General features: G+C 52.6%; 1 protein-coding gene across 2 annotated transcripts in view; it reads left to right on the top strand.

The window, feature by feature from the left end:
• The window catches only part of ARHGAP26 (Rho GTPase activating protein 26), a 130,131-nt gene extending 116,888 nt beyond the window's left edge, over positions 1 to 13,243 (top strand). Inside the window, exons 21-23 of one of the 2 annotated variants that reach the window (XM_065643968.1) lie at positions 6,209 to 6,319; positions 8,832 to 8,923; positions 11,419 to 13,243. In XM_065643968.1, the coding sequence (XP_065500040.1) occupies positions 6,209 to 6,319; positions 8,832 to 8,923; positions 11,419 to 11,507 (292 nt within the window). In that variant the 3' untranslated portion in view covers positions 11,508 to 13,243. Of the gene's footprint in view, positions 1 to 1,856; positions 3,285 to 6,208; positions 6,320 to 8,831; positions 8,924 to 11,418 lie in introns of those variants that run through there. The other variant, XM_065643969.1, reaches the window with a different exon arrangement.
• The last annotated feature ends 726 nt before the right edge of the window (positions 13,244 to 13,969 follow it).

Here is a 13,969-nt window from a genome sequence, read left to right as displayed (position 1 = left end):
GGGGGTTATTAACGGAGCAGAAAATCCAGCTGCTGAGCCAATGGTGGAGCGAGGCGGAACATGTCGTGGCCAGGCTGGTGCCACGGAGGACCCGGGGACACGTTAGTGTGGACCTGTGGTTGGTCCTGGTCCCCTCCCCATCCCCGCCTGTCCCCCCAGTGCTGCCGCGGGGTTTCTGTGGCTGGTGGTCGGTAACTCACTGTGATACTGCAAATTCTGTGTGATAAACGAGTCGTGCGGCCGTTCCTGAGATGCTGTCACGTATGACGATGGCATGATGCTCCCATCGCCTGGATCCCTCCCCGTGGGGCTGACACCCCCGGGCCAGCAGCCCCCTTCCTGTGGCGCCTCCACCGCTTACTCATGCTGAAAATCATCCTGCTCTCATTCTTGCTTATTCACCCAGCCTTTCTCCAGCATTAACAGCCGTCTCCAAGCTTCACGCCAGAAGGCTCTCCCAAACCAGCGGTCATTGCATCCCTTTGAAACATCAAGCATTATCTGTCTGTGTTTGGAAATGGAAATGCCAATTAAGTGGGACAACAAAACCTCCAACTCTCCCTCCCAGAGTCAGAACTCCTCCCATTCTCTCTTCTGTTGAAGGGGAAAAGCTTTTAGGTGGTTTATGAAATTAATAAAACAGGGAAATATTTCTACATATGGGAAATGAGCCAAACAGCAAAGTGACAGGACAAACCAATGTGCTGGGTGTCTGCAAGATTCCAAAGAGGGACACGTCCATATTATCCAAAACAAGATTCTGAATCTGTGCTGATGGAGACAGAGGAACTAAGAAATGGAGATGTGGGGAAGGTCCAGGCTGAAGAAGATGAGCTTTTTGGAGCCAGTTTGGTCAAGTGCTGTTGACCACAATGTATTTTGTTGCCCATTTCCCTAAGTGTGTCATTATTTGGCACCTGAATGATTACGCAGCAAGATAACTCCTGAGAGAACAACTCTGGACAGAGTTTTAGCATCATTTTTCTTTCATTTAAAGGACAGGAGGTAAAGGGCTGGGTGGTTCTTGATGTATTTTAACGCAGTCAGGTAGTGATAATGTCAGAATGGGAATATTGTTATTTGTTCTTGAGGCGATTTCATGAAAGGGCTTTAATTCATCAGTAGCCTATGCCCATTCATAGCTGTTAGATGTTCTCTGTCGGAAATAGCCCCGAGTTCCACAAAAATAAACAACTAGTTGTAAACATTTTTGAAGTGGAACCGATGTCCTCTCAGCCAGAAGAACAAAGCAGCAGAAGTTGTCTGGAAACCCTGCTGAGAACAACTCTTCAGACCTGCAGATGCCTGGAGGACTTGAGCTGGGTGAAGAACGCACCGGAGGCAGATTGCAGAGAAAGGGGAGTTGAAAAGGGGTTATGAGAAGGGATTAGAAAAGAGATTTTTTAGCTACAGCAACTGGAAAGGAGACCGGAGCCTGGAAACATGAGTTGCTGCTCTTTTTGCATGTGCGTTCAGGCAGCAAGTGACGCACGAGCACGGGAAAGGCAGCAGGCGTGGGACGCAGGGAGGAGGATTTAGCTCTGAAACACGTTCTGAGCGCACTCGTGTGCTGGAGCCGTGGGGTTGTGAGGGAGCGATGGAGGGCAGGCGCAGGTGTCCCTTCGGCTGCCACACCACGTCCCCTGCGCCCCCGGGCATGTCACCCGCAGAAGGGCAAAAGCCTCGGGAAGTGTTGGGCTGCGGACTCGTGGAGTTCCCTCTGCCGCTTCTGCCAGGGAAAAGCCCATACCCGCCTTGAAGGCTCTAATTTTAGCCGCTTCTTTGTTTCCTGCTTCTGGTATTGTCGGTTCTTAGCAGTTTTTTCTCTGTTTTGTTTCCCACTATGCACCCAACAGGAAGAGCCCCTCGCAAAGCCCTCCAGAGTAAGAAGAAGGAGAAAAAAAAAAAAAAAAGGTCCAGATGATATTTGCTTTCTGCAGGCAGAACTGCAAGCAGGCACAGCCAGCATTTCCCCAAAGCCTCTCACCACCTCTGCTCTTTCCATGAGAAACAGAAAGGAAATTGGATCCTACAAGAAAACCATTTTCCAAAATGCCAGAGACCTCAGAATAGTCTGTTCACTCGCGTGCGCTGACTCTTCCAGTGAGACAGGACTGAGGTCCTGCCATCCCATAGCTCAGAAGGGCGATACTCAAGCAGCATCTTTGAAATAAATACCTGTATTTCACAGAAGGGAGCTGAACCCTTCGTGCACATCGTAGCCCACGGTCTGTAGGTGCTGGGAGGGCTGAAAGGTCCATTTGTTCTTGAGGAGCTGGAAGGACCTGCAGAGCGGGGCCGCTCGGGGCAGCTCGGTCACGCAGGGCCATGTTCATCTTCTGTGAGCAACCTGGTGGAAACAGGATGGTCTTCATGCTGTCATGAGTTAATAGTTCTCTCCGGTGTTTTGGTGGGCACAAAGAGTGTTTTCTTTGCCACCAAGGATCCAAAGACACCAAAATACTGCTCCAAATTATCGATAGCTTCTTAGCTAGAGACCAGCCCAAGTGCTGGTTCTTGCTGTAAGGCTTTTTACTGCACGATCCCAGAAATAGCTTCTCTGAGAACTGTATTGACTGCGTTCCGCACTGTAATTAGTGTAGCAGGCTGCGCAGTTGGCGGAGCGATGACAGAACCGACTTTATGAGCAGCAAGAGCTGCATTCCATTACCATGATTCCACCCCAAAAAGTGGGTTGGGAATTTCTAATCCCGGAGTCCCACGGGGTGGGTTATTCCTTCTGCCATGCGGTGGGGACGGGGTCGGAGGCGGTGGCCGTCCCAAACCACGGGTCACACACCCCGGTGAGATGTCCCCGTCACCCGCCGCCCGCAGAGGGTGGCAGCCGTGGCGGGGGGATGGTGGGTGCCGGTGGCTGCTCTCAGGCCACGTTTCGGTCACCAGCTCATGGCCACGTCCAAGGCACACCCTGACCTTGCGCCAGGCTGCTCTTCAAGCAGGACAGCGCTGCGCCATTCGCTTGCCCTCTCCTACCCCAGCACGGGGCCTTTGTGGTCCGTTAGATGCTGCTGCCTGCTGGATTTCTAACCAGTGAGAAGATGGGCTGGTGGCCAGCAGTGTCTGAGCTGGCGTAGGACTCATCCCACCTGCAGACAGGATGGAGAGGACCCTCGCGGAGCGGGGCCGGAGCTGGGAGCTCTGCTTCCCAAGGGAACGTGCTTTGCCCGCAGCAAATCCACGCGTGGAACAGATAACGTGCATTTGGTGAAGAGCTTTCTGAGATCACCCGGATGGAGGAGTCTGCGTGGATGGTGAGAGGCCATGGTAAGACAAAAGGCACATCTAGCAGGTCCTCTGCCTTCCAGGTGACAAACCCACACGTTCATATTCCGTTTGCCTTGCAGACATGTACCGTCTGGGAGGCTCGTGCAGTAGCTCAGCTGTATAGAGCCAGAGAATATTGCATACAGGTAATATAACCAACAGGTTCTGGCTTCCAAAGTATTGGTTCCTCTTGCAGTACTGACAGTCAAGGAAATATTCAGGTTCCTGCTACCCAGAGAGCCCTCTCCGTGTCTTCAAACGCATCCGACGTGTGCTCTCCATTAGAGGGCAGAAGCAGGCTTGTGCACAGATAAAACAGAATTACCCGCCCCATGGGCTTGCTGTAGAGCCCTTTGCATTAAGGAAGGTAGGACATCATCACCAATGGCCAGACAACTACACCTGCTAGAAAGAAAAAGGAGCACGAACTGGTGCTTGAAGGGTTAATTTCTGCCATTTAGGCTAACTTGGTCTTGGTAGCACCTCCTTCTGTTTGAAGCTGGAAATAGATTTAAGATATGGTAAGTACCAATGTCTAGCCAATTTGTTAAAGACTAAGACGGTAAATTGCTCATTTTTCGAAAGACTGGCAATTTTGACGATAGGAAAATGCAAAAGGGTTGGTTTTAAATAGTGGCAATTATTAGGAGAACGTTTTGAGGATTTCTGTTAATAGTCTGCCTGTTTTACAGCCCTCCTGTGAAAGTTTTGATGCACTCTGTATCTCATTTCTATATGCAAGTAATCCTCTGGCATAATAAAGGTATTGCCTGTAATTATGAGGGGAAATCCTTAGTGTCTGTTGAATCCAGTGACACAGCTTCTGTGAGGAGTAACGAAACCAAGAGTCTGGCCGGGGGCGGACAGGGACCTCGGAGCGGTTCAGGCCAACAATTTAACCTTCCTCAGTGTCCTCTTAGGTGGTGACATTTCTGACATGGACGCGTTCCCCCCAGATATTGGACCCAATCCACAGCTCTGCTCTTTCCGTGTGAGTTGTCACCATGGGAGGACACCGGGGAGCGCCGGCTGCCAGCGGGCGGGGGGCCGGGCCGGGACCCCCAGAGGCACTGGCCGTCGATTGGTGGTTGCACCGATGCAGGAACTGGGGGGAAGCTGCTGCGCCGAGAGCGACATTTCGGTTTGAATCTGCTAAACTGTAACTCAAACTGAGCAGGAGAAAAAGACCCACAAAATTCAAGATCAATCATAAATATTTCCTGGAGACCCTCTTGGACATTGCGGGAGGTCGGTTCTTCTTCTTTTAAATGATAGAAGTTGAGGTTTTACATTCAGCTTGAAATGGAAGAAAAATGTTTGTTGTATTCTCTTCTCTTCTCTGTTAATATAATGAAACATTTCATTCTGGGCTTAAGGAGCAGAACCCAGGGGCCGAAACAATGAACTTCTGCTGTTGTGATCTAATAGATATTGAATGATCACTGGTTAGCCCGTTACCCTTTTTACAGAGAATTCTTCTTTTTGTGAAAGGTTTAAGAGGCAGCACAGGCTCTCCTGGCCACTGCCCACGCTTTGTCCCGCTCTGTGTGTGCTGGTGCATTTTGTTCATTATGGGGGAAGGGGGGTTGCTTTCATCCTTTTTGGGAGTCGGGGTTGTTTTCCACGTTGGACACTGGCATGAGCTGTGCTCCTCAGGAGAAGGCGACACGTCACTGCCCAGCGCAGGGTGACGAGAGGAAATGTGGGTGAGGATGGGGATGGGGACAGGGATGGGGCAGCCCGGGGTGGCCTGTGGGGTCGCACCCAATCCCCACCTCATCACACACCCATGGGATCAGAGGTACTATCCCTCTCTCAGGAAAGAAAGATAAATCATGGTGCTTTTACAAAACTTCTTGTTTTTACAGACATTTTCAGTGTGGAGAGGTTTTTCTGGTGTTTTATCAGGAACAGAGTTTACAAGCTAAATTAGACAATACAGATGAATTGATAAGCATAGAAACAGTAGAAGACGAATCAGACTCAAATTGGTATTTTAGCACAATAATTGCTTTTTGGTGAACCTGAGAATGACCTAAATCAAACCATTTTGAAGGAACTAAACACTCCTTGCTTGGCTTCTGCATGTATTTACTAGTTGAGTAACTTGATTCAACTTCAGTTGACAGCAGTAGCTTAAAAGTGAGGAATCAAGAGCAGTTTGCATGAGGGGGGGAAAAAAAAAAAAGAGTTCTTCAATGTAAAACGTGGAAAAGAAATCAATGGAATGTTGATGGTGCTGATTGCAGAGGCGCGGCAGGAGCCCCGGGGCTGTGGGCACCTCTGAGGGCTGCTTGGGTGAGCCCAGGGGTCCCAGCGCAGCCCGGGTGCTGCTGACCCTGGCGGGGTGCTGGGGCTGGAGACGTTCTCCTCATGGTTGTGTCCATACGGGTGACAGCGTGGACACGCCAGCCGCGTCCCGTAGATACCGGGTCTCTGGGCTCCCGAGAGCCCTTGGCTGGAAATGTGGACAGGCGGCGGTGGCCGGGCACTGTGGATCGAAACCTGGGCTCTGGCATCGCGGCAATCCACCTACAAAAGGCGGATGGAGGCTGCTCGCAGGCATCGGTAATGTCCAGAAATACCATCAGCTGTTTCTGGCAGCAGGGGGGGAAATAAAACACGGCAGGTAAGTGGCTGGGCTGGCAGCAGGGAGCGAGGCAGCCCCTCTGCACACAGGGTGTCGGCTCGCCGGACGGGGCGATGGAGCAGGAGTTAATTGGAAGATCCAGCTCTTGTCCAGAGAAATGCAGATCTGGCCTTGAAACACTTCCCAAGGTCCTGGCACTTCATTTCGTAGCTGTGTCTCATGCTCTGAATATTCCCAAGGCACTCGCTATCGTCGGATGTCGTCTGACTGTCTCTCGGTTGCTGTTTGTTTCTGTGGTTGCATGTTGATAAAGTATCTGGTTATGTCTTGCAGCCCTCAGAATTCAAGCCCAACGTCACCCCTCTCACCGTCCTGGCCCATGTTCTCTGCGCCATCAAGTCCTATGCCCACCTCCTCTACGTCCAGCGACTCATCCCCCATCAGGTCTGTTGCAGAATTTGCTTCGCTTTTTGTTGCTTTTGCTATTTTCTTTTTACTTTACCTGGTTTCCCCCACTTCACTTTCCTTGCCCTTTGCATCCTGCTCAAACTCTCCCACCACAGCTATCTGCACTCAGCAAGAGAGGAGCTTTCAAACGCCTCCTGCCCCAGGGGGGACCCTTTGAGTCCTCATTTACCCGTGGTGGGGTGAGCGGGCGCTCACGGGTCCCACTCGCAGCGCTCGGCGTCGCTGGTGGTTCCTGCGGCTTTGCCCGCCTCAGCTCTGGCAGTTTGCTTTACTCCTGCAGCAGGCAGGACATGTGCTGCTCGCCCGGTGTGGCGGGGATAACGAGCCTTTGCAAACCGCTGTGATGCCTCATTTTCGAGCCACTTGTCTGGAATCCAAGGAGGGTAAAGGACATGGGGCAGCTCAGACATTTGCCTGCTGTGTGCTGGTGGCTCAGGTGCTTGGGCATCACTGGAGTAAATCGGTCCTGAGAGTTACAGACAGACAAACAGATTTGCAGCGGGACACGGGAGCAGCAGCTCGGGCTGTGCTGCAGGTCCCCCCGGGGCTCTCGGCACAGCCTGCGCGACCGCTGCTGCGAGTACCAGGGATGCTGACGGGGCCGCCAGGGCAGCATCGGCCCTGCTCCGTGCGCGCTGCCCCAGGACCCGGTTTCTCTCCCCCGCCCCGCCCAGGCCGGTCGCAGCACCCAACCCTCGGCAGGCGCGGGGCCGGGGCAGCAATCCCTCCTCTCGGGGAGACGCGTCAGACCTGTTTGTTCATTCCAGGCACAGACCGAGCTCCTTCCCTGCACCTGCAGCCACACAAATGCTGCTGCACAACGGCCGCCTGTTAGGCAGGGTTATTTATTTGTTTTGCTACAGTCTGCAAAGGCTGACACTGGTGTAACACCATCGGAGCAGCCTCCTCCTCTGGGGGAGGGAGGCTCATCATCCCCAAAACTGCACAGGGGCAGGTGGGTGCAACTCCTGAGAGCTTTGCTGGCCTTGTGCCGTGCTTGGAGGCAAAAACCAAACATGAGCAATCTCTGGGGTGCAGCGTCGCAGTCCCTGATTGCCCCGCAGGGCTCTGGCAGGTGCAGACACATGTGAAGGGGCAGGCTGGGGCTGCGGGGATGCTGGGCTTCAGAGGTCATTTTTTGAGCAGAAAAACAACTAGTTCAATAATTCAAGGTAGTAAGCATGAAAATACTTTTAGTTTTTCATCTGACAGCTCCAAGCACTGTGCGCGAGCGGTGCCTGCCCGGCAGAGCAGGACTCTCTCCGGAGCCGGAGGAGTGTTTGCTCATCCTGGCTTTGTAAGTGTTTGGGGGCTGCTCGTGTCAGGCAGCTGGAATTTGCAGAGCAGAGACCTCTACTTCGGGGCTGCCTTCGCAGCAAAACCAAAACCACCCACAGCTTCCCTGGTTTGTGGTTTTTGTGTGCAAGTGAACCGCTCTTGCCACAAGGTAAAAGCGTGCTGCTTCCCTGGGCTCGTTCACAGAGAATTCAGAAGAAGGTCAAGTCCTCAGAAAGATAAAAGTTGGTGAAACTGCTGAACTGAGGAATGGTGGTGCCTCGTTCGTTACCCCAGCAGCTCTTGGGGCCCTTTCCATCGCTTTGCTTGTCCGTACGGCAGCCGAGCAGCTGCAGTGCTGGACGGCGGGTCGGCTGTCCCAGTGCGCGTTGTCACCATCACCATCGCCCTGGCCCAGCCGTGTCCCAGCACGCACGGCACGGCTGGGAGGCTCTGGGGACAGGGATGGCTCTGCGTGCCGGCACTTTGCTGGTGGGTCCTGAGGTCCTTCATTCTCTCCTGCCTGTGCCGGTGATTTGCTCCATTTCTGGCTCTCTCTGCTCTGATTCACTCCCCCGCAGCGTGGGCACACTGGCACTTCCCCGGTACAATCTAATGGTTGTTAAATCTTTTTTATCTTCAGGTACAGTCTCTAAAGAAGTGCAGCAAATTCTTCGTGGACCTACTTGTTTTTCTGCTTTGAAATACCCTTCCCCAAGTGCTAATTCTTCCTCGCAATTTCCTCCTGGTGGTTGCAGCTGCACTCGGGGGGTGACGGGTTTGGCGGTGAGCAGGGCGGTGGCAGCGGGTCTGTGCCCGCACCTGCTGCCCGTCCTCACGCCGCACCCTCCCGGTGGTTGTGGCCCTTCAGAGCCGCACGGAACATCCCGCGCTCCCCGCTGTGCGTGTCCTGCACCTGCAGCTCTCCCGGGGAGCCCCGGTTCAGGGCACGGGCTCTGGTCCTGGTGCTGCCAGCTGGGCTGGGACGGGGATTTGCAGTGCGGTGAAAACTGGGGGCTCATTCCTGAGAGCCTTCAGCCTCCTCTGGAGCCTTCCTCGCTCTTCCCCCGAGCAGCGCAGCCTTGGACACTTGCAGAGCTGCAGAGGCCCTTGGACCCCTCTGCAATGTGCCCCTCGTTCCGCAGTGGGGAGGGGAGTGCTGGTGTGTATGAGTACGGTATTTTTTATACCAATAAATGCTTTCTCTTTGCAGCTCGCCGCTGCGGAAAGCCCGGGCTTTGTACGCCTGCAAAGCAGAACACGAGTCGGAGCTCTCCTTCACGGCGGGCACCGTGTTTGATAACGGTGAGTCCTGGGAGGGCACGGGGCAGCGCCGGTGCCGAGCGGGAGGACACAGGCTCGTTTTTCAGCGTGATGCTTGGGCTGTGGTTCCCAGGGAAGTGGGATGAGTAAAGATTCAGAGAAGGACACTCGTCTATTATTTACTTTAGTGCTGAGTGCTGCGAATTGCTGGTTTTCTTCCTGTGTACCAGGGAATGATTTTGACTCGCGGTTCCTGAGTTTCCTTGCAGTTCTGTTTGATGTCCATCCCATTTCCACCAGTAGAAATCCCATGAAAGAAGAAAGCAGAAACACTGGAAACGCAGGCATTAACTGCAAGGTGTATCTTGCCTTTTCATATCCATGCTTGAAGCAGCTGATCATCCAGCTCTGTTTAGGATCAGTGTGAAATCTGCCTTTTCAAGATCCTGATTCATTTCATCCGAAGGAGTTTGACTGACACCACCGTTTACTGTATACAGAGCCATTCCTCTATAGTTTTCTGGGTGGGAGGGATTAGTTTCCAAGTGTCAGCACCAGAAATATTCTATGCAGTTGCCATAAAGTTTCATGCAGGAGATGGAAAAGCAGCATGTGCTCGTTTCCTCTGGATACTGAGAGCTGGAATAGGTGGGCTCTGGTTAGTCAGGTTTTTGGAGATGACGTTAATGAACATGGACTTTCTGTTTCCTGCATCAAGAGAAAGAGACTGTGCCCCACGGAATTAAGCAGCTCTGGTTTAGATATAACCCCAATGTAAAGAAAAGACTTTTTACTACTTTCCAAGTAGTTCTTGGCGATAATATGTTAAGTATTGTCATTTGGGAAACTGCTACCACATGCATTAGTTTTGCCCTGGGATATATATGAGAATATAGCAGAAAGGGGATGAGAATGAATACATGTGAAATAAAGAAAATACTTTTCCTAAGCAGCTCCATAGATATCTCATAAATAAACATGGTCTCCCCTTTGAGAGCCCATGGGAATTAGAGCAGCTAGGAGGGAAACAAGTTTGAATTAAATACATTGTGTTTGCTAGATAAAAATCAATGGATTATTCAAGGGAAAAAATATACAACATGTTCTGATCACTTAGCAGCGTAGCTGAGACTGGGGGGAGCGAGTCAGAAACAGCACTGCTTGGGAGAAATATTATTGTGATGGAGGGGTTTTATAAAACCCAGCGAAAGCAAATGGATCTTGGAATACTTAGGGACAGGTTCTTGTTTGACTTTAAGGTTCTCTGAGGTTGCACATGGCAGAGCAGCATCTCGAGTTGTGGTGCATTTGTGCTCTAATTGTGTAACAGAGGAGACTCTGCTCCCCGTCCAGACCCGTGCAGAGCAGACGCGGTCTGCGGGACTCAAGGGATTGTTTCAGGCAGAAGCAGTAGCTGGAACTCGTGTGACTTTGGGTTAAAGCTCTTTCCCAGCCCATTTGCTGAGGCCAGAAACTAGTTAGTTTTCTGTGGTTTGTATTTTTCACTAATAGATGACTATGTACAGTATTCCTCTGCAGGCATACCCAGTAGCGATGGGCTTTGCCATACTGGTGAGGACTGGTCTCTCCCAAAGTGTGGAGACGTTTGGGCTTAAAACACTTGTGTCTTTTTGGATCTTTCTCAATGGTCAATGTCAGCCGTGATTTTTGGAGAGAAAATGGGCATCCTGGGATAGACGGGGCTGTGATGGGGGCGGCACGTGGAGGAGCCCATCGCCCCGCTCCTCCCTGCTCTGCTGCTCGGAGGAGCAGAACACCTGGAATTTGCTCTTGCAGCTGAAGCCACAAAACGTGTAATGAAGTGGGCCCGGCAGAGAGGCCCAGGAAGCTCAGGTGGTTCTGAAATACTGATGTGCCACCATTTACCGCGGGAGGCACAGGGAATATTGCTGTGCCTGTGTTGGCGTAACCCTGGTTTCTGTAAAATCAGCAGATTTTCAGTAGCTGATTGAATAAAGAGAGAGTGTCTTTTGAAAACTAATAACGTTTCTCATTTCACAGAAATAAGACTGAGGTGTTTGCTTTGCTGCCGGGAGCGTTTGCTGATGCATTTTCTCTCTTGGCTTGGTGCAAGGCCAGGCTGGGAAGTGCAGGGTTACGAGGTGATGGAATTAACCGTCTTCTCCTGAACTTCAAAGAGATTTTAGCCCAAATCTGGAGGAAGTTTTGAGCACTTGTTTCTATCCCAAACGCTTTTCTTACCGCAGCCCTGCAGCAGCAGCACGTGGGAGCCCAGCCCGGAGCCCAGCTCAGGGCTGCCTTGGTCCTTCAGTTGGTTTTACTGGGAAACCTCCAACACGTTGCTAAAGGAAACGCATAAGAGCTGGCATGGACAGAGAGAGCACCTCAGCCATCTGAGCCCCTTGGCTATTGGTTTCCTTACTTTAAAATAAATGTAAAATAAAGGCCTTGCTCTCTCCCAAGAGCAGCTTTGGCATTGGCAGCACACCAAGAGCGTCAGCCCCTGCACTGTAATCCCCTCCTGTAGTAACTTGCCTTTTCCTTCTCTCCTCAAGTTCATCCATCCCAGGAGCCTGGCTGGCTGGAAGGGACCCTCAACGGCAAGACGGGACTAATCCCCGAGAACTACGTGGAGTTCCTATAACTTTGGGCATCAGAAGCACCACTGCTGAGCTTTCCATGGCATCCATGGCAGCCGCGGGCAGGAGTCCTGCAGATCAGTTTGCTCTTTGCCACTGTGCAGTGCAGGCTGAAGGACTTCCCCGTGCCCACCGAGATGTTTGTGTGGATAATGACGTGTGTGTCCCCCGGCGGTGCGGGCTGGGGAGATGGCTCAGCCCTGAGCAGCGTGGGTGATGCCCGCAGCCCTCGTCCCCGCCGGGAGCCATCGCAGCAATAACAAAACCAGCCGCGCTGCTCTGTTCCAAACTGTGAACCAGCACGAGAGCCGCCGAGCCCGGTGCTGCCTGCGGTGAGACCGTGCCGGCTGGAAGGAGCGTTAGCGGGAGCGGAGGGACCCGGAGGAGGAGCCATCGGCGAGGAGCCCTTTGCTCCCAGCCCCTTCCCCGCGTCCCGAGCAGCCCCTGCGCGCTCTCCTGCACGGCCGGGAGCCCCCCAGCCCGGCACCCCGCGGCCAGAGGGGTGCGGAGCTTTCGGCTGGTGCCCAAGCCCCGGCTGTGCCTGCAGCAGCCGTTGGATTTGCGGGGCTGAGCTGCCCGCGGCGCCGTCCTGCGCAGAGCTTGGCTCTTGCAGGCGAGAGCTCGGTGCTCGGTGTGCTTGGTGTGCTTGGCGTGCTCGGCACGGCTGTGAGCTGCCAGGGCTCGGCAGGCGTCGGCATGGTGGAGGGGAGAATATTTGAATATTTTGGACCAAATCTCTCAAACTTTTTTTTTTTTTTTTAAGATTTAGATTTTTGCAAGGTAAACATCTGTGATCCGTGAAGCCTGCGTTTCCTCCCTGGAGGGCACGACACAGCTCCGGATTGATACCGCTCCTTTTGTGTGACCGGCTGTTTTGTATCTCCACTTTCCAATGCACATCGCACAGACGTCCGTGCTTTCGCGAATGCCCAGGCTGCTGATGTGCCATTTTGGAGATGTGTTTGCCCTCCCCACCGTTGCTTTTTAGGTGGTCTCCTTGCTTGAAGCCTGGCGTGTAGTCTGTCCGTGCCAAGTCTGTGCAGTGCAAGATAAATTATTTCCATAGTCACAGGACATTTATTGTTGGTGTGGCCAACCTACAGTCTACAGAAAACAAAGGATGCGCCTTCGGGTCCCCCACCCCTCGGTTCCGGCTCTGGCGAGGACGCTCCTGCCTCCGTGGACACGCGCCGAGAGGTTGGCAGAGCGAGTTTGCAAATCCCTCGCCATTTTGCATCATTTTTAAGGGGGAGGGTGGGAGAAGGAGCCCTGCGTGACTGCGGGGCCGGGCTGGCCGGGTGGCACGTCAAGAGCTGGGGTGATTATATTTCGTAATAGAAAATCATGAAAGAATTGCCAACCTGTTGGCAGAGACTGTTGTGCACAAGTGAGGCTGTCGCAAGCTGCTGGGGGATGGATGTTGTGTCCTTTTGTAATAATTTTAAAGACTCTGAGTGACTGGATTGCTGTATGTGTCACTTTTTATTTTTGAAAGAATTAATGTATAGAGTATCTTAAAATATTATGAGGGAAAGATCTATATTTGATATTTTTAGAAGACTTATAACGAGAGAAGCAAAGGACATTTGAAAGCGGTTGCAGAAAAGTGTTTGCAGACACATTCGCACCCACAGCCGCCCTCCGGGCCCGGGGATGCCTCTTGTTCGCTCCGTGGTGTCATGCAGAAATAAGGGAAACTGAAATTTCAGACCTTTTACGTTTCCTTCACAGTTATTAAACTTCCTGGACTTCTGTCTTGGGGAAAAAAAAAAAAAAAAAGGAAAAATGGATCTTTTTTTTCCCTGATTCCTGGGGCGGGCGCGGTGCAGCTCATCTCCTGGGGCTGTGACGGCTCCATGAGGGACACGCCGGCCCTGGGGACACACCAGGCGCGTCCCCGCTGCTGCTGCCCCGGCTGGGGCGAAGCTGGTTTGCGGTGCGGGACGGCGAGGGCTGGGGGGTTTGCAGGGAGAAAGCCGGAGTTTTGCTGGCGAGTTGCTGGTTCGTGTTCCTCCTTGGAGGTAACAGTGAGGCACCGGCACAGCTCGGTGTAGGAGCGGGATGGGGAGAACTAATGGAAAGGATCAAAAAAAAAACCAAAAAACCAACAAAAAAAGGGCTTAATTCATCCATCAACACTATTTGGTTGTGTCTGGGACTGTCCCATCCCGAGCTGCTTGTCCATCGGGACCCTTCTCCTCCGTGGGACGCTGCCGTCAGGCGCCGTTCCCAGCACGGCCACCTGTCCCAAACGTGACTCGGCCTCTGAAGAGAAGCCGTACGATGGACAAAGGGGAATTTCAAACACATCAGAAACACCTTAAAAGGCGTATTGGGGGGATACTGTACTCAGGGACCCCTTCAGCGAGGCTGCAGAGCCACAGCCCAGGCTGCTGCCGGTCCCTGTCCCCACTAAACCGTCCTGTGCAGGGACCCCTTTGGCTCTTCAGATGCTCAAGTGATTCTG

The sequence above is a fragment of the Caloenas nicobarica genome, chromosome 13, assembly GCF_036013445.1.
Source record: "Caloenas nicobarica isolate bCalNic1 chromosome 13, bCalNic1.hap1, whole genome shotgun sequence".
NCBI classification, from domain to species: domain Eukaryota; kingdom Metazoa; phylum Chordata; class Aves; order Columbiformes; family Columbidae; genus Caloenas; species Caloenas nicobarica.
This window is presented reverse-complemented; position numbering and strand designations above follow the sequence as displayed.